Source organism: Taurulus bubalis (assembly GCF_910589615.1).
Source record: "Taurulus bubalis genome assembly, chromosome: 7".
In the NCBI taxonomy this organism is placed as follows: domain Eukaryota; kingdom Metazoa; phylum Chordata; class Actinopteri; order Perciformes; family Cottidae; genus Taurulus; species Taurulus bubalis.
Window position 1 is genome coordinate 4,904,559 of NC_136595.1, and position 23,239 is coordinate 4,927,797.

Below are 23,239 nucleotides of genomic sequence, written 5' to 3' on the forward strand. Positions count from 1 at the left end.
CATTTGGATATTTCCAGCGTGCTCTTGCTGGTGTCTCAAGATTACCTACCTTAGCTTTAATACTCACTAGAATTCATGAGCATCACATTGGTCGATTAAATGTTGATTAAATTAAATCTACGCATGGCCAGATATGAGACAATATTCAGTGTGTCCAAGCGCTTCAACCAATTCAAAAGTCCGGAACGAGAGTTGCGTCACGACTTTACAGACAAAATAAACACCAGTACGAAAAATGCACTTCGAGCAAACTGAACGACAATAACTAAAGACAGATCCTAAAGGTGAGTCACACTCGGCGGAAAGCTCTGAAGGATGAAATCCAACTCTTTTTTTATTTATATGATGCTACAAGTATGAACAGGGGCCCTGTTTTTCTAAATGGTAGGTTTAGAGTTCTCTGGATAAGTGTGTTGAAACCAAATCCAGAAACCCCCCTCAAACCAGAGGATGTTACTTTTCAGACGGCTCCGTAAACCTCAGACTGTTGTGGCACAACGACGTCCTCCTTACTCAACACGTCCTGCGGCGGCGTTGCATTATCGTCCATTCGGGCTGCTGCCGGTGAGGAAATCGTACCGGACGCTGCAGCGCTGTGACACCGCGACGAACCGAAACCCAGACGGTGACCGGTTATTTCGAAAGGATGATGTCGTCCTGGAGCGCTGCTGCGCGGAAACACCTAGACGTGACTTCACATCGCTGACGTTTAGCTTTGTTGTAACAACAACAACATAAAAATAGAGGCATGACGAGATGTGTGATGAGAGAATTTGTGAGTGAAACACCATCAAATATTATGTGGTTAAATAATATCAAAGTAAACAAATGTATGAGGTTGACATTGACTAGCTTTTCCTCATTCCTGACCACGGTTTGCAAGCTTGAAGGTTGAACAGCACAAAGGCAACGCTGTGGTTTGAAGCTCTGCCGGCTAAACAGGAAAACATTCTTTGTTCCAAAACACTCGGCTTCAACTGCGGCTTTCGTGGTACAAAACAAACATCCGGCGCCGGGTGTTCTTCCCTCAACCAAAGACGGGAACCGTTACCGATATCGACATGGAGAAGAAATAAAAAAATGGACGGAGACGGTCTATATTTAAAAGATCCCATTTAATTTGTGGATATGAAATCGGGAAGCAGTTTAAAAACCTTAATTCAACATGCAGTGACCATAAAGACACATCACAAAGATGTTAAAAAGGTGTGGGAATACGATTTGGCGTGTTCACAGTGATTATTTGTGTTCTAGTTACTCACCGTCATTAAAAAAAAGAAAGAGAATTCCTGTGAAGGGCTGTGTTCTGACGCAGAACAATCAAGCTTATAAAACAGAGACGTAACGATAGTTCCGTCTGAGAGTTTGTGACGGTGGAGAATCAAACGTAGACAAGAGGAAGAAGGCGGCGGCATTCCAAATGACAACGGTGTCCAAAACTCAGTCCGGATGTTGTTCAACAATGCGGCTCTGCTCTTCGTCCATACGTCTGATCCACCGAGTCATCCGGACCAAGCGGTGTACTTCTCGTTAAGAAATCCCCTGGACCGACCGGCGTCTGGCTCCCTCTCGTACCGAGCTGCCCCGTGGCAACGAGGAGCAGCGTGTTGGACACGTGAGAGTCCACTCTGGTACCGGAATCCGCTTACTCTCATCCACATCACTTCTACTGTTTCACTAAGTTACAAAACCGTAGAAAATACTGTCTTTCTAAAAACCAGGTTGTCGGAGGCTTAAGTGTCTCTTAAGTGTTTTTTTTTTCTTTCTTTAAGGGTCTGCTGGTGCGTAAATGTCCGGGATTGCAAGGAAAGAGCACCACAGTTCTAGACGCTTTCGAAGCATACGGAACAATATTCAACAAAGAATCCTTTTACTTTGCTATGCTGTAAAAAGGGAATTCAACTATATAAAAACTCCAAAAAGAACTGTACAGAATACAAATCATCAGGACTTAAGTCTGCTCTTTTGTCGGATAAGGCACGTTTTCATACATGCGTTCCTTATGAATAGTGTCCACAAAGCCGTCAGCGTAAAAAGTCCTCGCTTTAAAAGAAAGAAAGAAAAAAGGAACGGAGAGGAAGGAGCGGCTCGCTTTCACACGTAAGCGCCCAACGCCGCGTGGAACTCCGTGAGACACTGAACAAGCTGCTGAAACTTGGGCCTCTCCTCCGGGTCCAGGGCCCAGCAGCACGCCATCACCGCGAACCTGCAAACCAGAGGGTACAGCGTTCATACACATCCTGACCAATGGATTTCCATGACTTTAAACCAAATTTCCATGACCAAACATTTTGTGAAATCTCGGTGTAGACATGAAAAAGTGAGTAAATGTAGTATTTAAACTAACAATGAGAATACAAAGCATACAGTAAATTATTTAAATTAAAATTAGTTTAAATTAGTTATTGTAGTTGAATTTAAATAAATAAAACGGAGGGTAATATTTTGAAAAATAACTCAATTTACAAGAAGAAAAACAACTTGGATACTCTCTGAGATTGTGATATCACATATTTGCCTGAGCAAGTTTTAGTTTATTTTTTTGCGTGTCAAGGAACTACTTTGCTTCACTTTGTAACACAGAAAGGAGAAAAAGAACAAAACTTATTTTGCATTGAAACAAAATTCAAAAGAAATTCAGACAGCAGCTTTACAATCTCAGGTGTTCTTTTGTTTTTTCTCTCAAAAATTCTGTTCTCGTACTATTACCCGTCTCCGTACTGTATATTTTATTTTTCACACGCAATGACGAGTTCGCAGTGGTAGTTGTGGGAGAGACAGGATGCAGTGGGAGAGAGACGGGTGAAGTAGAGCTGCTCTCAACCCACAGGCCATTGTCATAAAATGCCACCACAAAAATATGATATTGTACTGAAACAGGAGCTGCCTGTCCAGCGCTGATATAAATGAGATATAATCATTTTATTAATCAATGCATGCCCCTTAAAACACATTATTTTGCGCCCTCTCATAATTTGGGAAAGGAAGCCGTCGCCTCACCACCATTGTATTGAGAAGGAAACCGTGCTCAGCGACCCAGCACATTTCAGGCCATTATTGCTCGAGGCCTTTGTGGATATTAAAAACTACTCCGGGCCTTTTCAGCACACATTTTGTTGTTTTTGGTGGGAAATTTCTTTTTAAAAAACTGTCAAACAAATAAAAAGTGGGCACAAAGCAGCATATATGATGGATTTTGAGTCTCAGATACTATTCCTTAATTATTAAAAAAGAAGATTGGCTGACCACTGATGTGTGGAATTAAACGACGCGTCTAGATTTGAGTCAAACGGGAAAAGTGAGTGAAAGAAATGGCACGGGAACATAATAATGAAAATTAAATAATAATGAGAGCATAATAATGGCAATCAAATTCAATTTGAACTGTGTGTTCCGTTGAAATTCGTGAATGAATATTCCGGCTGCCAGTGTGTATTTTTGAAGAGTAGAAACAACCCCAATCTGGCCCTCAGTGTTTTCAGAAGCCTGTTTGGTTGAAATTTGAGAAGATAATGTATATTTTTAGTCAGACAGCATGTATTTATGTTTATTGTGTATTTGTTTTCCAATGCCTTGTAATGGTTTATCGACTGCTGTTTCTCAAAATCAATCCGTCTGATCATATCTGTTGTTTTTCTATTTTTCTATTATTATTCATTGTTTTGCTCTTTTTATTCTCAGTTTGATTTACATTAGCGAGCAAAAAAAAAAGGTGATCTCAAGCACATCTTCATTTATCTGACGATTATTGTCTCAACTAATTTTGTGGAGAAAACAAAGACTGAGTGCAGGAGGACGCTAGAATCTTCAATCAGTTAGAAGAAGAAAACGAGTTCTCTCTGGGTTCAACGTACAGCTCATCTGGGCAGTTGATTGGTTGTGCTATCCGGTACCCGTCCTTCAGGTAGGCCGACATCTCGAAAGGGTCGATGTCGACGTAGGGGGTCTGACCCAGAGTCATCAGCTCCCACAGCGTCACTCCGAAGGCCCACTGCAGAAAACACACAACAGGCCATTATAACGGCGAGCATCCATTTGCAAACAGCTGTTTATCTGTTAACGCGTCATCACCACACAGGATAAACACAACCACCTTTTATAATCAGTGTGGAAATGCAAAAATGTTCCACGGGAACAATGCGAGGAAATCATGCTCAAACATTTAATCCGGAATGTGCATCGTTGCTGCAAATGCTGAACGTTGTGTTTAGGGAAGCTGAGGGGTTCAAGGACCCGGGTCAGCGAGCGCCTCGCCCTGCGTGTGCTGAGCTGACCCTTTGGGCTGACCTCCCAGAAGGAAACAAGGAAAAGAGGCGTTCCCATATCAGTGCTACTCTTACCGGTAACCCGCATCTGAGGTCATTGTTTAAACTAAAGAGCTCACAGAAGGTGTTGACGCTACACTTGTTATTTGGTAAAGAGTGCTGCGGGAATGAGTTCTAAACCCTGGAAACTTCGTCTCGAAGTCAATGTTCTTTTGGTAATAATCAGGTCTGTGGTGAACACGAGCGCAAGAGATTTTAACATTTTGTTCTACAACATTCCTTTAAGCTTTAAGCTTGAAAACAGACGGTTGCTAACAAGTGTCTATTTAAGACTACAAAACGGCATCACTCATGTAACTGTTTTTTTTTTTTTTTTTTACTCATGCCGATTGCTTTCACGCTTAAAAAAAAAAAAAATCAAATTTGTGAAGGCTTAAACTCTTTTTGCAATTATCCAAAAATCTAATGGAAGAATCTCATGGCCTAATAGTCACAGTCTCTCCTTCAGCCCTCTCTTTAGGGACTCCACTGATCGTTATCTAAAATAAAACCAACCTGACAGAGACTTGTGAGCTTCTGTTGTGTTAGCGTGTCCTAACCTTTACCGCGGTGACACCGAACCTTTAAAGGAAGTGAAGGGGGTGATTGAGGATGCGGGGCACAGTGACGGGAGGGCTTCTGCACAGTCATCCATCCCGTTTGCCACATCGGCGCCAAGGCCGACAGTCCCAACAGGCTTGGTATCCGACATGAGGGACCGACGTGCGTAACGCTGGCGTGTGTGACACTCGGCTGATGCTGCACAGCTCCAGGTACTTGTCTTATTTGTTGAATGGCAATGCTCCGTTAACTGTAAGTGTGGGGAGGGGGTGAAGCGCTGTGACCATAAGAGGAAGGCAGAGGATGTCTGGCTGGTGTCTGAGCGTCTCTCTAAGGATCTGTCGGGCTTCCCGACTGTCTCTGCCGCGCCCGCTCCGCTATACTGAGACAGGAAAGCGGGAAGAGACGCATGGCGCTCAACGCCTCCCTTCCGTTTGACACCTTGACCACGCGGCTGCGAATGGCTTGGACTACAATTGGTGACATTTCCTGCGTCGCCCTTCTCTGAATCATGAACCTTTTGTTGGGCGGTCCGAGGTTCGATGCCTCTGACATCCACTCAAGTTGCTATGTTTGTCCAAAATGTCACACCCTTTAATTCTGATCCGTTCATCCTCGAGTCCAAGTGGATGTTTGTGCCAAATTTGAAAAAAATCCCTCTGAGATATGGCGTTCTTGAGGATGGGGCGAACAAGAGGTCAGTGACCTTTGACAACCAAAATCTATTCAGTTCACCCCCGAGTCCAAGTGGACGTTTGTGCCAAATTTGAAGAAGGCTTTTCTGAGGCTTAAAAACTCTTGAGAGGCAAGGAAAAGTTTTTTTTACAGTGAATACACCGTCCTCAGATGTAAGGTTGGATGGTTGTTGTTGCAAGAAGTAAACTGCATATCAAGTACCACAGTTCTTACCACGTCACTCGCACTGGAGAAGTCGTGGTTGAGCAAGCTTTCCAGGGCCATCCAGCGGACCGGCCTGTTCTCATTATCCCCCAGACAGTGGTAATCCATGGGAAATAGGTCTCTGGCAAGGGCGTTGTCTGTTATCTTCACCTGCATGTTGTCGTCAATGCTGTGTTACGGGAGGGGAAGCGAGAGAAACAAATGTAAATTTACTACCAAATCCCCTGAAAGAAGAACTGAGGGCGGCGGTAACTTACACACAGTTCCTGGCAGCGAGGTCTTTGTGTATGACCTCCCGGCGAGCCAGGTAGCTCATTCCACATGCGATCTGGATGGCCATGTATACCAAGTCTTGTTGAGAGATCGCCTGAGAGGAAATGAGGGAGAGGGAGAGAGAGGCAATGTGCAGTTGAGAAGCAGAGAGGAAACAGTGGCAACAGGAGACCAGAGATGGTGTGACTTCACAGCGGTGAAATTGGTCTTCTGTGTCAAATTGTTCTCATTTCCTGTGAATCGGGACACGGTCGACCGTGGGTCAAAGATGGGAGTTACATCGCAAAGACTATTTCTGTCTTTAAATGCAAGTGTAAGGCTAAAAAGGCTATTGAGCAAGGCACTGGACCCCCACTACTACTCCGAAGTAGCTGCCCACTGTTCATAATACTCGGATGGGTTAAATGTCACTGTGTGCTATGCTGTGTACATGTGTGACAATGAAAGTTGATTTACATGTAATGCTGTCTAGCATATGTTAGCATGATAAACTTAGACACTTTTTGTTGTTGCTGAAACACTGAACTTAGAACACATAAAGGTTTGCATGTTACCGTGCACCCAGGAAGACATGGTGCCAGACTGTGTAATCACTACTTCTATGTCTGTCACGTGACGCCCAGAAAGACTGCTGGCAAAAGACTTACTTTAAGAAAGAGAAGCCCGGCTGCCTTCTGTGGAAGTTTATAAACTTTCCAGTTTGAATACTTTGCGTATTTATCCCTTATTTATCCTTAATCATTAGGTTCTGGAAGTTGTAAAACACACTAATGCTGCGTTCACACCAAACGCGCTGCGATTTTGATGCGCCAGTAGATGACATGCAAAGTCAATGCACAGACGCGATAGGTTGCGGAAAAGCAAATTTTCCGCCGGGCTGAGAATGAGGCGTTTGACACGGCGCAAATTCGTGCGAGGTGAAATTGGCGAAAAATTACGCTGAGTTGCGTAAGAAGCTCCGCCCGTCATCAACGCCGTCCTGCCGTTGCTGAATCAAACTGCTGCTGCTCTGCCTGAAGTAGCGCTGGTAGCGGCTTCATTGAGACGCTGTTGTGGGACTACGGATAATATTATGAACCCAGACACCATGGAGTTTGATGTTCCGACGTATGTGGATTTTACACAACAAGTATAAAGCAGAACTAGTGGTTAATTACATGGTGGATGAAGGAATCTGTATCGTTTTACGTAGAGAAGCCAGACGCAGTTCCTGGAGGAGTCGGTGAAATTCACCGAGCTGTGTGCGGCTACGGATGATGTTATGAACCCAAATACGAGGGCGTTTGATGTTCCGACATTTTTGGGACTTCCACAACAAGTATAAAACAGAAATAATGGTTATTTCCATGGTGGATGGCAGAATCGGTAACTGTTTTTACGGAGATAAGCCACGCCCCCTTTCAGGCGCGAGTAACATTCGCAACGCGTTTGGTGTGAACGCGGCATAAGAGCCTGATGGCGAGCTGAGGCCGAGCAGTTGGGAGGCGGGGTTAAAGGAAACGTGCGGTTGCTGTTTGGGCTTCACGAATGAGGAAGCGTAAAGATCCAGGTAACTCGGGTCGGAGGAAGTTGCACTCTTTTGACCTCATGGGCAACTTTCATTCAACAAAGTGTCCACCTGTCTTTATACAACCACGCTGCTGATGTTAGAGTAAAGAACGCTGTGCTTAAGTACAGCCTCACAGAACGGCTCACATGGCTGCAGACTCATTTATGGGTCGCGGTACAAACGCTATGACATGAGCGCTGAAATGTAAAACGACGTCATTGACACGGATGAACCACTGTGTGAGCAACAGAGGGGACATTTGATTGAAATGACAGAAGATCCCTCACCGAGAGGTTTGAGTGAGAGACGTTACATCAAGCTGTTGGCTTTGAGCTTCGTTTGTGACCCGGTCGCCTTCTTGAAAACTAGCTCACCAGTACAATTAAATGTTTTTCAGAATCCTGCACATGCCACGAGGAGCACTAAAAGGAGCCGCAGGACGAAACCGGATTTTCTTTCTCCCACAGATTATCTTTATGTATTTTTTTGTATCCGATCCAATTCGCTCCACCGCACAATCTCTGGCTGGCCGCAGCATTCTTTTAGTTTAATCTTATCTGGCAGCGGACAGTGTAATACAACCCAAATGAATGAATCCCACAACACAGGAAAACAAAGTCTTGCCAATCACCGGAGGGAGATAAGAACATTTTATGTCAACAATCTCGAGCAAAAATGAGACATGTTGAGCTGGTACCCGTCCGGCTCTCTGTGTTCACCCTGAACAACAACTGCAACAGTTGGTATGTCAGTGGAAAAAAAGGACAAAGTGTGGAAAAGGTCAACACCTTTTTTTTCTTTCTTTTTTTTTCTCTCCTCACTGTTTTACCTCCCAGACCAGATGTTCACTTGAATGAACGCCACAGTGTAGTGTTGTCCTCCCTCAGTGATTCTCCCCTGTACTGATGCACCTCTGATTTATAGGTTGAGGTTTATTGCAACAGAGCAACTTAATCACTATGTCTTTGTCTCCGACAACTGCCAAAAGTACTTAATGAGATTGCAGAGAACGAAGGTGCTGATGTGCGTTACCTGAAACCTTCCAAAGCCGTTTGTCATGAATGCAAACGTCTGGCAAGCTTCGTCTTGTGATCGCAGAGTGTTTTTCTACATCTGTATTTTACCGCTGATTGATTGGTTGGATTCTGTGGTTGGATTTGTGCTGTGGCTTTGCCAAGCACATCAAAGACTCCCCGGGGTTAACCTGTACAAAGGCCCGATTGTCTTTAAATAGTGCATACAAATCTATGCCTTGAGCACCGGCTTCATGACTACATCAACAGTCCTGCTCATAACAGTGTAAACGGTAGTTAGTGGTTGGGGTTAACTTTGTGTTGACTGCTGCAAACGCACAAAACCAGGTCAGGTTTTGGATCGAACTTTTCTTCCAATTTAGGGGATTTTTCTTTTAAAGTTCATTTTTACTTATATATGTATTATACATGCACGCTTACCTGTGGGTTGTTGGCCTCGGCGAGCTTGCACTGCCGCAGGAACAGCTTGAGATTCCCCCAAGCCATGAAAGGCAACAGCACTATGGGCTTCTCTCCATCCTCCGTGCACACGTGACTTATAGGCAGCAGGTTTCTGAATGCGGAGAGACAGACCGACATTTGTAACACAGCTGCACACACTGTTCGTGTGCGTGTGTCAAAGGGATTCTTAGAGGATGGAAGTGCGCGTTAGTGTGAGCGGGGTCATCTAAACCGTTGTGGAAAAGGAAGTGTCAGCGATATATCGACACAACAATCTGCGTTAAATTAAGATGTATGTGTGTACACACACTGATGGATGTGGGGCTGAATTAGCTGTGCTAACGTTACTGCAACTTGAAAATCAATGCATTCAGAGTGGGATCATTTCAACAAATTAATGATTGTATTCTAAAAGTCATTTCTGAGTGTTGCCTCTTTGAAAAAGACGCTTTGTTCCCTTCAGTCTACGTTACATAATGTGCTCTCTGTGTAAAGTGTGGTGTTGTTTCATCAGCCTTCACACAGAGCCATTTAAAAGAAAGCACATTTGGGTTTGGTGGTGTTTGTGTTTCTTATTTATTTAATTCTATTCTCAGAATGTTTTAGATTTGGATTGTTTTATTAAACAAAAAAGTGTTCGCTTCCACTCACCGATGATGAAGTCCACGGAGCTTGCAGCTTTCAGTCAACATCATGGTCACCTGCACCTCAGACGCATTATCTAAACCATTTTAAATCAGACACACAATCGGATTAAAAAAAAAAAATGGAGCAATGTGGCAGAAAGAGAGAATGTCATGTAGTGCTTGATTAGCCAACAGTCATTTGTAGTTCAGAAGGAAACTTGACTTGTGCCAAGCTGACTGGTCCGGTTTTTTAATCTGCGTGTGCAGCTTTGCCATCGTCTGATACTAATGGGAGTGGCATTGTTCTCCCCCTCCCAACCCAAAAAGGAGGAAGTGAAGAGTTTAACAAAAGCAGAGACTTGCATGGGGATATTGTTCACCGAGTGGTATCCACCCCTCCCTGAGTCAACACGAGACAGTGCAGGGTTCAGGAGGCAGCTGGCAGAGAAAGCCGACACACGCCGCTAACAAATAACCTGACATGCAAACCCTGCAGCGAGAGCAAAGAGCCGAATTCATTTAACTGTCAAACCTGTGTGCCTGAGGTTTACTGAAGAGTTGTGTTTCTGTCCAACGGCTCTCTGCTCATTACAATAACGCTGTGGCATTCCAGCGATTTCTTTCCCAACCGACACCTTAGTGAGTTTGCACGTTAGGTGGGAAAACTTGACACTTGACTTGACGATATCTTCTTAATTTCTTTGACAACTGTGCATTAAACCGTGCAGTGCAGCCAGGAGGACGGAGCCCCTACCTTTCACCGCCTTCACAAAGACCTGCTTCTCTTTACTGGGGTCCTTTTCATCCAGCAGCACGCCGTGGAAGATGCGCCCGAACGTGCCTGTCACAAGAACAAACCAACGTTTTTGTATTATTACTTGAAGTGAAAAGAGGGGCAGCAAAGACACGCGGCCGGAGGCGCCGCATTCTAAAAGACAGAAATATCAGAAATGCCTGACTGAGCCTGTGGACAGAGGTGGACATGCTTCTGCTGAAGACGCTCTGTAAAAAAAGGGGGTTAGGCAGCGTTGGCTCGCGTCTTGCTGACGAGAGGCAAGACAAGAGAGATTCAGCGGGAGCTCAGAGGAGCCAAGTAGCACGTTCATCATCTCCTTTGTCTAAACTGTCACCCCGTTGCTCCAGGACTTTACTGAGGTAAAATGCCATTTAAGAACACAAACCATCTACATAAACTTAGAAGGAAAAAAAAAGAGGAAAAAAAGAGGAGCCCTGAGGCTAACTCCGTTTTGTGTTTTGACAGGAGAGGAGTCAAAAGCACAACAACAGGGTTAGTGTTTAACCGTCTCCCTCCTTCTCCGTCAAGCCTGTCCGGACCTGCTGGCTCCCAAAGAACAGAACCCCAGTCAGAAATCAAGCGCCTCCGAGACTTGGCCTCGTTTGTCTTGCGTTCGTCTTTGCCTCTTCGTGTTTTTAATATCCATTCGTGGCATTGTGCATGTGGGATCTGATGTATGTGGACTAGGGTTGGGTACCAACACGGGTTGGGTATCCAACACGTTCGGTACCTACCGGACCGAAAAGCAACGCAGATTTCGGTGCTTCCTTCCGGTGCCTGAGCCGATTTAAATACTTTTTTTTTTACACTACTCTGTAAAGTTGCAAGATACGCGCAGAGATCGCTGGAGACACGAGCACGAGCTTTTGAACGTCCATCCTCGGCTTTCTGGAACAAATCTCTCCCAGTTGATATTAATGATGGCATGTAGTCCAGTAAAGCAGCAGTTTGTAGAATCCATCAGTGTCTGAGTTCTGTTGCACCAGTCCAAATCAGGGCACCTGATGCTTGTGTCTGTTCTTTTTGAAGTTAAAAGGTTTGAAGCTGTAGTTTGAAGTTAAGTATTTGTATGGATTTATTTATATTTATAGTATACTTTAAACAGTTAATATATTGTTCAATTTGAAGAAAAAAAAATTGCCTTGGCAATAAAAAAGTATCGGTTCAGGCACCGGTATCGTTTTAAAAATATCGGTTTAGCACCGGTATCGTTTTAAAAATATCGGTTTAGCACCGGTATCGGAAAAAACCCAAACGATACCCATCCCTAATGTGGACGGAAAGTTAGATTTGTATTTACAGATGTTCGCCGGTGTGTTTACTTGCAGAAGGCTGTGGAGCACAGTGACAATACAGTGATATTATAGACGGCTATAGCCGGAAACGAGAACCGTCAGAGGACGTGATTTAAACCATAATGAGACTCTTGTGAATCTAACAAAAACTCGCGAAACACCGAGCTAAACCAAGAGAAACGTTTTTAGGTAGCGTAAAAAAGAAAAGTCTCCGGGTCCAGCTGTCATAGAGCGTCAACAGATGTCACAGAGCGTCAACAGCTGTTATATAACGTCAACAGAGCGTCATCAGATGTCATAGAGCGTCAACAGATGTCATAGAGTGTCAGATGTCAGAGCGTCAACAGCTGTCACATAGCATCAACATATGTCATAGAGCGTCAACAGAGTGTCAACAGCTGTCACAGATCGTCAACAGCTGTCAACAGATCGTCAACAGCTGTCAGAGTGTCAACAGATGTCATAGAGCATCAACAGCTGTCAGAGCATCAACAGAGCGTCAACAGAGTGTCAACAGATGTCATAGAGCATCAACAGCTGTCAGAGCGTCAACAGAGTGTCAACAGCCGTCACAGAGCATCAACAGATGTCAGAGCATCAACAGATGTCAACAGTGTGTCAACAGCTGTCATAGAGCGTCAACAGTTGTCATAGAGCGTCAACAGTGCATCAACAGCTGTCATAGAGCGTCAGCAGTGCGTCAACAGTTGTCATAGAGCGTCAACGGTGCGTCAACAGTTGTCATAGAGCGTCAACAGTGCGTCAACAGCTGTCAGAGCTCCAACAGTGCGTCAACAGCTGTCATAGAACGTCAACAGTGCGTCAACAGCTGTCATAGAGCGTCAACAGTGTGTCAACAGCCGTCATAGAGCGTCAACAGTTGTCATAGAGCGTAAACAGTGCGTCAACAGCTGTCATAGAGCGTCAACCGTGTGTCAACAGCTATCATAGAGCGTCAACAGTTGTCATAGAGCGTCAACAGTGTGTCAACAGCTGTCATAGAGCGTTGACAGTGTGTCAACAGCTGTCATAGAGCGTCAACAGCTGTCATAAAGCGTCAACAGTGCGTCAACAGCTGTCATAGAGCGTCAACAGTGCGTCAACAGTTGTCAGAGCATCAACAGTAAGTCAACAGCTGCCATAGAGCGTCAACAGTGCGTCAACAGTGCGTCAACAGTTGTCAGAGCATCAACAGTGCGTCAACAGCTGTCATAGAGCGTCAACAGTTGTCAGAGCATCAACAGTGCGTCAACAGCTGTCATAGAGCGTCAACAGTGCGTCAACAGTTGTCAGAGCATCAACAGTGCATCAACAGCTGTCATAGAGCGTCAACAGTGCGTCAACAGTTGTCAGAGCATCAACAGTGCGTCAACAGCTGTCATAGAGCGTCAACAGTGCGTCAACAGTTGTCAGAGCATCAACAGTGCGTCAACAGCTGTCATAGAGCGTCAACAGTGCGTCAACAGTTGTCAGAGCATCAACAGTGCGTCAACAGCTGTCATAGAGCGTCAACAGCTGTCATAGAGCGTCAACAGCTGTCCCCGACGTGTTTGATGTCCACACCCATACCAAGTGCAACTCGTCAGTCTACCAAAGCGAGTCACATCCGCAGCGAGTAAGAGATACAAAATTCAGAAGACAGCCGAGGAGCAAAAGGCAAGACCAATAATCTTGAATAGAACGGAAGCGTTCAACACTGACGTCACATTCGTTGCCCGAGGGTGTTCTCACATCTGGAGTTGCATTTTAGTTCTGGTCCGGTTTCCCACTCACGCTGACTTTTTACTAAATAACCGAGACGCAAACACGAAGTCACGCAGACTTTGTGGATTGGACGGTTTTGTCATCCTGCATCATCACGTGGTGGTGGGGGATTTACTGTGACTGACAGAAGTTTATGCAGCACATTCAATGCTCCCGATGAGTCCAAGTATGTTCACACAGAGCTCACCAAGAAATTATTATTATTAATAGCCTATTATTAGACTGTACATCGACCGCACGTTAGGAATAATGACTAATGAAAATAATTGACTTGGAAAATGAATAGTACGGTAGTTGTTTTGGTGGATGCCGTACAGAGGCGGTGTGTTCTGGCCTCGACAGGTAGAGACAGGTAGAGACAGGTAGGGACAGGTAGAGACAGGTAGAGACAGGTAGAGACAGGTAGAGACAGGTAGAGACAGGTAGGGACAGGTAGAGACAGGTAGAGACAGGTAGAGACAGGTAGAGACAGGTAGGGACAGATAGAGACAGATAGAGACAGGTAGAGACAGGTAGGGACAGGTAGAGACAGGTAGGGACAGGTAGAGACAGGTAGGGACAGGTAGGGACAGGTAGAGACAGATAGAGACAGGTAGGGACAGGTAGGGACAGGTAGAGACAGGTAGGGACAGGTAGAGACAGGTAGGGACAGGTAGGGACAGGTAGAGACAGGTAGACAGGTAGGGACAGGTAGAGACAGGAGGCGGCCGATGTTGTAATGATTCAGGCTTATTGTTACCGCATCGGGGCCGTCACTCTTCTTTTTAGTGAACTGACGAAGCACACAAGGGCAGTGTTAACAGCTTTTGACCGGTTCATGTCGGGGACAGGTGTTGAATTGCATTGATCGGTTATATCCATGTGCAGATCAATAATAAAGGTTGCTTCCTGAACAGATTTCACGATCAGCAGATGGAGTTATTAGTAGTGATTAGCTTTTGAAATGATACTAAAATGACATGTCGGCTCCCATAAGGCCCGTTGAGATGCTTCTTTCAGTCACACTTTAATAAAGGCTACAATAATAAATTGAACGAAGACGACCGCCCATGCTCTCATTCGATTTCTAGACAGAAACAACCTTAAACCATCAGAGTGGCATTTAGAAGAAAAAAAAACAGAACACCCACACTTTTCACTTCCATTGTGTTGAAGCCACCCTTGGGTAACGGTTACATCACTCACACGGCCACAAAACCCCAGCGTGGGCAAACCTCCAGAGCGGAGTGCGGTCTTGTTCGGCCTCATCGCTGCGTGACGACGCTGAATCGTCTCCAAAAAGCACCCAGCGTCCAAAGAGCCTCCTCCGGACAGAGCCGGAGCGCAAACAGTGAAGTTTACTTTTCATGCGAAGCCAAAGAACGCGAGTGAGAAACGTCAGGCTTTCTGTCAAAATGGAATTTGACTCGGCAAGAACAAACATTTCACAATTTTTTGGTTCATGGCAAGGTTTCACTGATTGAGGCATGCAAATATATTGCAGGGGAAACAAGAAGAAAAAAACAGCAATCGTGTTCATAGGTCAGACACACAAATGCAAAAGTTAATAAATAAACCGCTCTTGTACGGGCGCATTCATGAAGCGTCTGAAAAATAAATAAAAAATGTAATTCATCTTGCACCCGCTTGCAAACAGATTCTGGCAACTTGACAATCACACAGCTGTTCACAGGCGCCGGTGTGAAGCCTCTGAGGCGCCCTGAACGTTACGGCCGAGGCCCGTTGACAGCAAACTGCTTTAAAAGAGAAACGTCGGATGTGAAAGACGACGGGGATTTGAGTGACGTTTGTGATCGGTCACAAAACTTATCGGAAGCAATATTCGAATATCAGAATATGGTACTTTTACAGCGGCTGTCCTCCTGTACATTTCTATATCTATCTACAAGATGGCATTCATTTCATCTCTAATTATATGGTTGGAGGCTACTTATGAAAGTATTTATCACTAGTATATAGATTTTTACATTTTTTTGGGTGAGAAGGGACAACCAATGGAAGAACTGTCCGATCCTGCATGGCTGGCTAATCTGGCTTTTTTGGTTGACATAACGAAGCATCTGAATGCGCTGAATGTTAATCTTCAAGGAAAAGATGCAGAGCCAGCTACACGCTCACATCAAGGCCTTTCCAACCAAACTGCAACTTTTCCAAAGACACTTGTCTTGTCTCACTTGAAAGAAGTCATTGACAGTTTCCCACAGAACAACATCGGTGCGCAAATGAAGAGTTATGCAACAGCTATCGCATCTCTTTCTGTGGAATTTAACAAACGCTTTCGGGACTTTGCAGTTATTGAAAAAGGACATGTTGCTTTTCTCTTCTCCGTGGACCCTGATGATGCTCCTCCACTCTGCAGCTGGAGCTCATTGAGCGATGAGCGCCGAGGAAAACACCAGCAGTGTTCTCTCGACTTTTACCGGCAGCTGGACAAAAGCAGGTTTCCAGAAATGCGTCCATTCGCTAAGAAAATGCTGAGCTTGTTCAGTTCCACATATTTGTGTGAGCAAACATTCTCAGTCATGAACCGATTGAGGTCAAGGATGAGTGACTCCCACTGCCCTCAAGCCAGACCTGGTCTCTTTACTGAAATCTAGATCTCAGTATCAGCCTTCTCATTAGCGTCAGCAGGTCATCTGTTCCTTGATCAATCTGAAATTGAGTTTTTGAACGGTTTGAACATGTCACTATTAACAGAGAAAAACCTGTAGATGTGACAAACTATTGCTTTTCTGAAAAGATCTTGTAAAAGACACGGGCAAAATTCACTTGTTTTAAAGTTGAATGATAACAGACCACTTTGCATTACTTATAACTCCTGTTTAAAATGTTCATGAGGCAACGTTATTTAGCTCATAGAAATGTAAGGTATTCTATACAGTTTGTTCATTGTTCTCTGACTGAATGAAAGGCAGAATTGGTTACATTATATTTGGTTACATTGTCTTTTGAAAAATAAAAAGGTAATTGTGACAATGAAAATTGTTTTATAATAGTGTGTATTTTCATGTAACTTTTGTGGTTAGAAAAATGTCAGAAGGAACCATTGGCCCCCGGCATCTTTACTTTATCAAATTTGGCCCTCTTTGCAAAAAGTTTGGACACCTCTGTTCTAGATAATATGTGAAGTGTTTTATTGCTCCTTTACATTTGTGTGCATTTCTTTTCTTCTTTTTTTATGAATTCTTTCTTAATACTTCAGTCTGGGGGAGAACCTCTGCCCTATCCTAAAGGCGTGGTTTGTCTTATTTGTCACTTGTTTTTCAAGTGAGATTAAAGGAGAAGTATGAAGGCCAATTCTCAGAGCTCAGTACCCGACTCCTGAACAAACACTCTGCATGACACAATCTGTGAGCAGCACCTCCTAGAAAAGCTGAGATCAGAGCATTGTTGAGATGAAGTTTCTCAAGAATACAAAAGTGGAAGCATGAGTGAGACAGAGGGGAAAAGAGAGAGCAAGAGAGTCGAATACCTTCGTGCAAGACGTCCCGCAATGTGACTCTCTCCCTTGAGATGGCGATGTCTTTCACTTTAGCTTTGGCCTCCATTAGAGTCACACTCCTCAGGTCGTTCTTCTCAATGCGGAGAGACGGGTAACCTGCGAGGATGAAGAGACACACACACACACACCTAGATGTAAACAAAACACTTTCAAAGGCTTGACAGGTCCTCAAACCCGGATTAACGCTGGGGGACTCCTGCTCTGCATCACTAATGACGGAGCCACTTACTCACAAAGAAAAAAACACACAGAATACTCTTTTAAATTCACAGAATTTCACCAATTACAAGAAACATAGTTCGCCAGCACATGTTGCATCAACGCAACTTCATGCAAAGTCCTGTGTTACAGAACTTCCATTACATAACCTCCTATGTACTCACTCCGTCGGTAGCTGCTGGCTTGCTGAGGTAGACGTGAGTTTGGATAATTTTTTCCACAAACAAAGTTGTGGGGGGGCACGACCTCGATACATCAACACACTGTGTGTGTACACAACATGTCAGGGATGAGAGATAAGACATTGTAAACTGCAAGAGGACTCTGAGCGGAGACGGACTGCGGATCAAACAGTGGACGCTAGACGAAGTCGGGGGCAATGGGAATCGATCTGCCTCCAGAAAACGCAATATAAGAGATTGATCTGTGAGAACGAAGCGAGGGGGGCTTTGATAAATAAATCTCAAAAACAGATCCCACGCGAGTTTAAAAGATGAAGACATTGAAACATGAATTAAAAGTTACTTTGATGAAAAGGTTACATCTCTCCTGTAACTGTATAGCGAGTATAAACACAGCACAGGTCAATGCTGCCCCCTAGAGGTCAAAATAAGAGAAACATGCACTTTCACAGACAGTGAAGGGAAAAAAGTCTAAATAAAACAATTAAAAACACTATGAAAACTGAAACTGCAGAAACACATATGAGGAACACATTTCTTAGTGTTCTATAGTGTCTGGATATTCTGTGCACTGCTTATATTTTCTAGCAAAGATACTTGTGCCGTTTCCCCGTCGCCATACTGGAGGATGTATTCAGATATTTTACTTGTGTAAGAGGAGCAAAACTACAGCGTAAACATACTGATACTGAAATAAAGTCCTGCATTCAAAGTCAGACCCAAGAAAAAGTTCATAAGTATGAGCATTAAAGTACAATTCAAGGATCATGAAATTTTCACCAAGTCGGATTATTGTAAAATCTTTGAAAAATGTAGGTTTAGGCCAAGCACCTCTTTTCCCTACGCAACGGTGTATAATAATAATAATAATAATAATAATAATAATAATAATAAACATGCGCTTTTCAATAGGGTCCGCCACTCGGGCCATAAAAAGTGTTCATTCTGCAGAATGGTCCATTTCAGATTCAAATACATTATATTTTTGAAATATAATTAGTGATCCATTTAAGTTTTTATTACTTTAATGTTATGGCTAATTTGAATTACTTTATATACTGCTATGTAGCCTGACCTATAATAATATAGTTTATTATTATAGTATATTTTGTGTTAATAATCTCAATGTGCAAAGTAATAATAATAAATGTAGTGAAGTAAAAGGGACAATGTGTGCCTCCAAAATATAGTGAATTAGAAGTATAGTATAAAATGAAACTACTCAAGTAAAGTACCTGAACATTGTATTTACTGTTGATGTACTTGCATGTTACTTACATCCCTGTTCATACGAGGTAGTGACTGTGCTTTATAATCCTCTTTATGGTATAGTATGCTGTTTTTGTAGTTTTGTCTGCATACTAACTTAAGTATACTTAATTTAATCATTTCTATCAACTCTTGACACTGGATCCGTCTGTTTAAATGGATATGATTGGTTGATGAGGGATGATTCTAAGTTAATTCACTTTGTGTCAACATACCTATTTCTGCATGTATACTAGCGTTTCATTGGTTACTCGTGCAGCTCACCTGTCTGAGTAATAATGTAGAGGTAGTACGGTCCAAAAGGAGTGGAAGAGTCTGAGTTACACTAAACGCCTCAGAGTAAAGGATGTGACCACAGTAGCTGCTTTTTCTTACACTCATCCACGACAGATTCAGTCTGTCTTTCATCTTAGATTATTGAAGAACTGTAGCAACTATTTTCATCATCCATTCGTTCATCGATTACGTTTATGACACAATAATTAATTGGTTAGTCTATAAAATATTAGAAAATAGACTAAAAAAGCCATTCATGACTCAGAGCCCAGAGTCTCTGCTTTTACAACAAAGAAAAGCAGAACACCACGTAATCTTAGAAGCTAGAACGATGAATCATTGACATGACGTGGTTTTTCCGTGGCTCTTCAGTTAAACTCCAAAGCCTAAATGAGCTTACGACAGCACAACATGGGGGACAGACAACGTGAGCGTAAAGCAGTAAATGCAGCCGCCAAGAACAAAGGAAGACTTCCCATTTTATTTCGATAAAGGCTGTACTTTTACCGACCGCTCACGACAGAAATGCAGCCGTGTACAGCGGTGTCGAGTTCAGAAAACTGGGGACAAAATATGTCCCAGATGAAAGTGTTTGTGTCCATTACTGCATGTGATGGCTAAACAGCTGGTTCGATTGTTCTGAGTGTGAAGTCGTCTCTGCGGCTTCACTGGAACTTACTTTTGGTTTCGTGTGGGGGAGCACCGGGGTTTTGGAAGGAGGTGGCAGCAAGCTGGAGGATGGGCGCAGAACCAGGGTGATTGTCTGGTGACGAGGGGAGAGGAGGAGGGAGTGGAGGTCGGGGGAGAGAGAGAGTGAGAGAAAAGAGGTGATTTAATGGGATAGCTCACCCAAATTACAACATGACCTCAATGAATGGATGGATGCAGACGGTTGTGGTTGTACATCGTCAGCTCAAACACAAAACATCAGATCAAACCGGGCATGCAAAAAAAGAGTAATAAAATGGGTGGACGATGGTGCAGATAATCACAATAAGCAAAGACATAAGAGGAGAGGAGGGTCAAACAAAGCACAGCAGGTGAGATGTGGGTTTGTGTCCACAAGAGGGTGACGAAGGATCGCTGTCTGACAACGAGGCGCCAAAATAAATAGCTGATGTGCTTTTCTAGTGGTTTCAAAAATAACCCATAGAGGTCAGTGTGCCCGTGAGATCAAGTTTTATCATAATTATATTATAATTATAATGAGGTGAGTACGGTCAAAGGTTTGATTCCTTGACAGATGTATCCCTACAGATAGTGTGAACAGCAGCCCGTCTACCAAACTGCATGTGGATGGAAAATAACCCGTGGATCTCACTGTTTGTGATGACATGAACATTTTTGGAAAACACATGTTCCTACCATTATGTTGTGGAAAAACTTTGAAAGAGTTTGAAAGAGTGAGGGCAAAATCTTTGCAACAACTCGAGGAAGATGGATCTCTCCAAGACTGTAGCAGAGTGACCGGGCTGTAAATGTGGATTATGACTTCACTATTATACACATTGTCTGTAAATTCATTTTGATGGTGTTGGTGTACAAGGATGGCTCATCATAACTTTTCAGTTTCTGCCACCAGCCAAGAAATAGTCCGGCACATAACAGCCCGCCAAACGGCAAATTGTTGTTTTCCCCCTTTGGTTTTTGTACGGATTGCCCACTACGAGCAACACAGCAACAAATCGACTAAGCTCTGTCGGCAACGTAGTAATGTCTTTAACTTTTAAAAACCACACTATTTTTAGGCCCTTTCCTCGACAATTGCATACCCAAACTAAAAAGGGTGCATCTCTGCAACCACTAGGGCCATTTGAATAATTTTGGTTATAATAAAAACGTAAACATGTGAGATTTTGTTGAGATGTGTAAATATCAGTCTATATGTTACTGGTTAAGAGTAAATGAAGATGACACACAGGAAAAAATGTAAAGGTTTCAGGTCCGCCTAGAAAAAAAAAATAATCACTTTTAGGATGATTATTACTTTGCAATGATGCAGCTGTAAGGTCCACCTCCAACCCAAATCATAGCTCAATATGTGAACATTCTCTCTGCAAAGGTTGACTTTGATAAAGTGAAGCAGAACAAAGTTAGAGAGGGTTTAGTACAAAGAAAATTCAGGCGAGGTCTCCAACGTTTGAATTTTTTCATGTACCAAAGCGTATATTTCACTGGGAACTGGCTAACGGCATTTGGAGCGCTGGAAAAAAAGCTTTAATGTGTAGCTCGTCACACAGCAACAAGAGCCAGCCGTCAGTCTGTAGCTTCATGTCAGCGCCGTCCTTTGGGAAGGACTCGTCGCCGGTTGCCGTGTTGCTCGCAGCGTCACATTGAACCGACTCGGAAGCGGAAAGGGAATAAGCATGTTTTCAGAGATGTATTCCTTTCCAAAGACGACTACTTTACAATAGGCATGAACAGTCCACACATGTAATTGACGTACAATGTGAAACAGGAAGGAGGTTTACTATGGTCACCTAAAGGTTAAACAGACCATTAAATGAGTGAAAGGGAAAACAGCCCTCTGAAGTATTTGTCAAAAAGTCTCATGGCAACCCCGGGTCTCATTTTATGGCCCTATCACTTACACTGTAATCACAGAAAATAAAAGGCCAAGTCCACATGACAAACAGAAAATTGATCAGTGAGATGTTTATATTGCACAGCATGCCATGTTATTTCCACTCACTAATACATGACAGACTTACCCATAATTACAGTGGGTGCCAGCCAAGAGAACAGAGGTCTGAGTGAGTAATCACACTCTGCCACCTAACACCACGCACAGCCAACAAAGAACCCCGCTGGAGGAAATGCGCTCCAGCTGAAGTCTTAACGCAGTTCTCAGGTTTAGACTTTACGATAACGTCGTTACTCTACGTCTGTGTTTCCCACCGTGTTCTATATTTACATCAATGCCAATATAAAAAGGGCTGTTTGTGCTTCTCTAACAGCCGAACAGCTGTGAGAGCATCAACACATTGCTCAGACTGCAACGAGTCACAAGAAGACGGAGAGCATCACTGCAGGGACTCCGTTCTTCATTACAACCGTATGACACCAGTTAACCTAACTGGGTCACTCGCAGTCCATTATTGCATTTGGAAAAGCATCCACATGCCACTGCTAGAAGAGAAGGAGTCCGCCTGGATGTGCTTAAGCTCTTCCGGGTGCCATCTTGGACGTGTAATCACCTCTGCAAAAATGTGTTTAACCTGAAGCGTGAACTGATGCTTCATCCTGGTACTTGGTTGCCTTTGGGTGTTGCGGTGAGAGTGAAATATCTTACTGGTGACCGGGGCGGCGTTGTTTGGCGTGTCGGCCCTCAGGTACTGCGTGGTCTGGGTGGACGGCTGAGACAGACCCTGCGAGCTGCCGCTGTCACTCACACTGAAAGACACAGAGAAGAGGAGCAAAGAGCCGTTATCCAGAGGCTCCAGGACTTGGTTGCACCAGCAGTTGGTAAATTATTTCTAAAGTAGTGAGTAAAGTCATCCGTAAGGGTGAACTACAAGCTGAATTCACTAAAGGCTGCACCATTAGAAGTGAATATCTTTGATATGTGTAAATCACTGTACAATCAAAAGCAGTTACCGGTTATAACCTCAGAGTATTAAACTTACGTGCTCAAGTCTTTGTAAATGTTGGATTGGCCTTGTTCCATTAAAGAACATGGTGTGTTCATGTAACGAGTGAATGTCCCATCACTCCAATTTACCCTTGTGTGATTTGAGGGATATTGTTTCATTCTTGTGAAATGTAATTGAACATCTTCCCAGTTTACGTCATGATTAAAGTGCATTTCAATCAAAAGTCAGGTCAGATATGATGACCATATTCCATTTTACTTTTTACAACCTCTGCTCTAATGGGTGTAGAAGAGTGATCAGGTCCAGTGAGCAACAGTTACACCAAGTACACCGCTCCCACTGCCCCTGGGATGCCCCTCCTCTCTACCTCCTTCTGCTTAATGGGTCGTGGCTATCTGGATCATGGACCATGCCTACTACTCATATGAATAGTTTCTGTCACATTCATTGAATGTGCTGTTACTCTGTTACGTTATTCACACACATGACCACATGACATCTATTGCTTCTGTCCATCCGGGGAGAGGGATCCTCCTCTGTTGCTCTCCCTCAGGTTTCTTCCCCTTTTTTCCCTGTGAAAGGGTTTTTACTATCTTTATTGGGGGAGTTTTTCCTGATCCGATGGGAGGTCCCGGGACAGGGATGTTATGTGTAC

General features: G+C 43.7%; 1 protein-coding gene across 1 annotated transcript in view; it reads right to left on the reverse strand.

Moving 5' to 3' along the window:
• Positions 1–1,120: 1,120 nt before the first annotated feature.
• ryk (receptor like tyrosine kinase) overlaps positions 1,121–23,239 on the reverse strand; it is a 38,091-nt gene continuing 15,972 nt past the window's right edge. Inside the window, exons 7-16 of the mRNA XM_079221475.1 lie at positions 22,284–22,384; positions 19,671–19,754; positions 17,016–17,141; positions 10,443–10,529; positions 9,714–9,783; positions 9,042–9,174; positions 6,023–6,132; positions 5,775–5,934; positions 3,855–3,991; positions 1,121–2,206 (exon numbers count right to left, since the gene is read on the reverse strand). Coding sequence (XP_079077601.1) covers positions 2,095–2,206; positions 3,855–3,991; positions 5,775–5,934; positions 6,023–6,132; positions 9,042–9,174; positions 9,714–9,783; positions 10,443–10,529; positions 17,016–17,141; positions 19,671–19,754; positions 22,284–22,384 — 1,120 coding nt within the window. The 3' untranslated portion in view covers positions 1,121–2,094. The remainder of the gene's footprint in view (positions 2,207–3,854; positions 3,992–5,774; positions 5,935–6,022; positions 6,133–9,041; positions 9,175–9,713; positions 9,784–10,442; positions 10,530–17,015; positions 17,142–19,670; positions 19,755–22,283; positions 22,385–23,239) is intronic.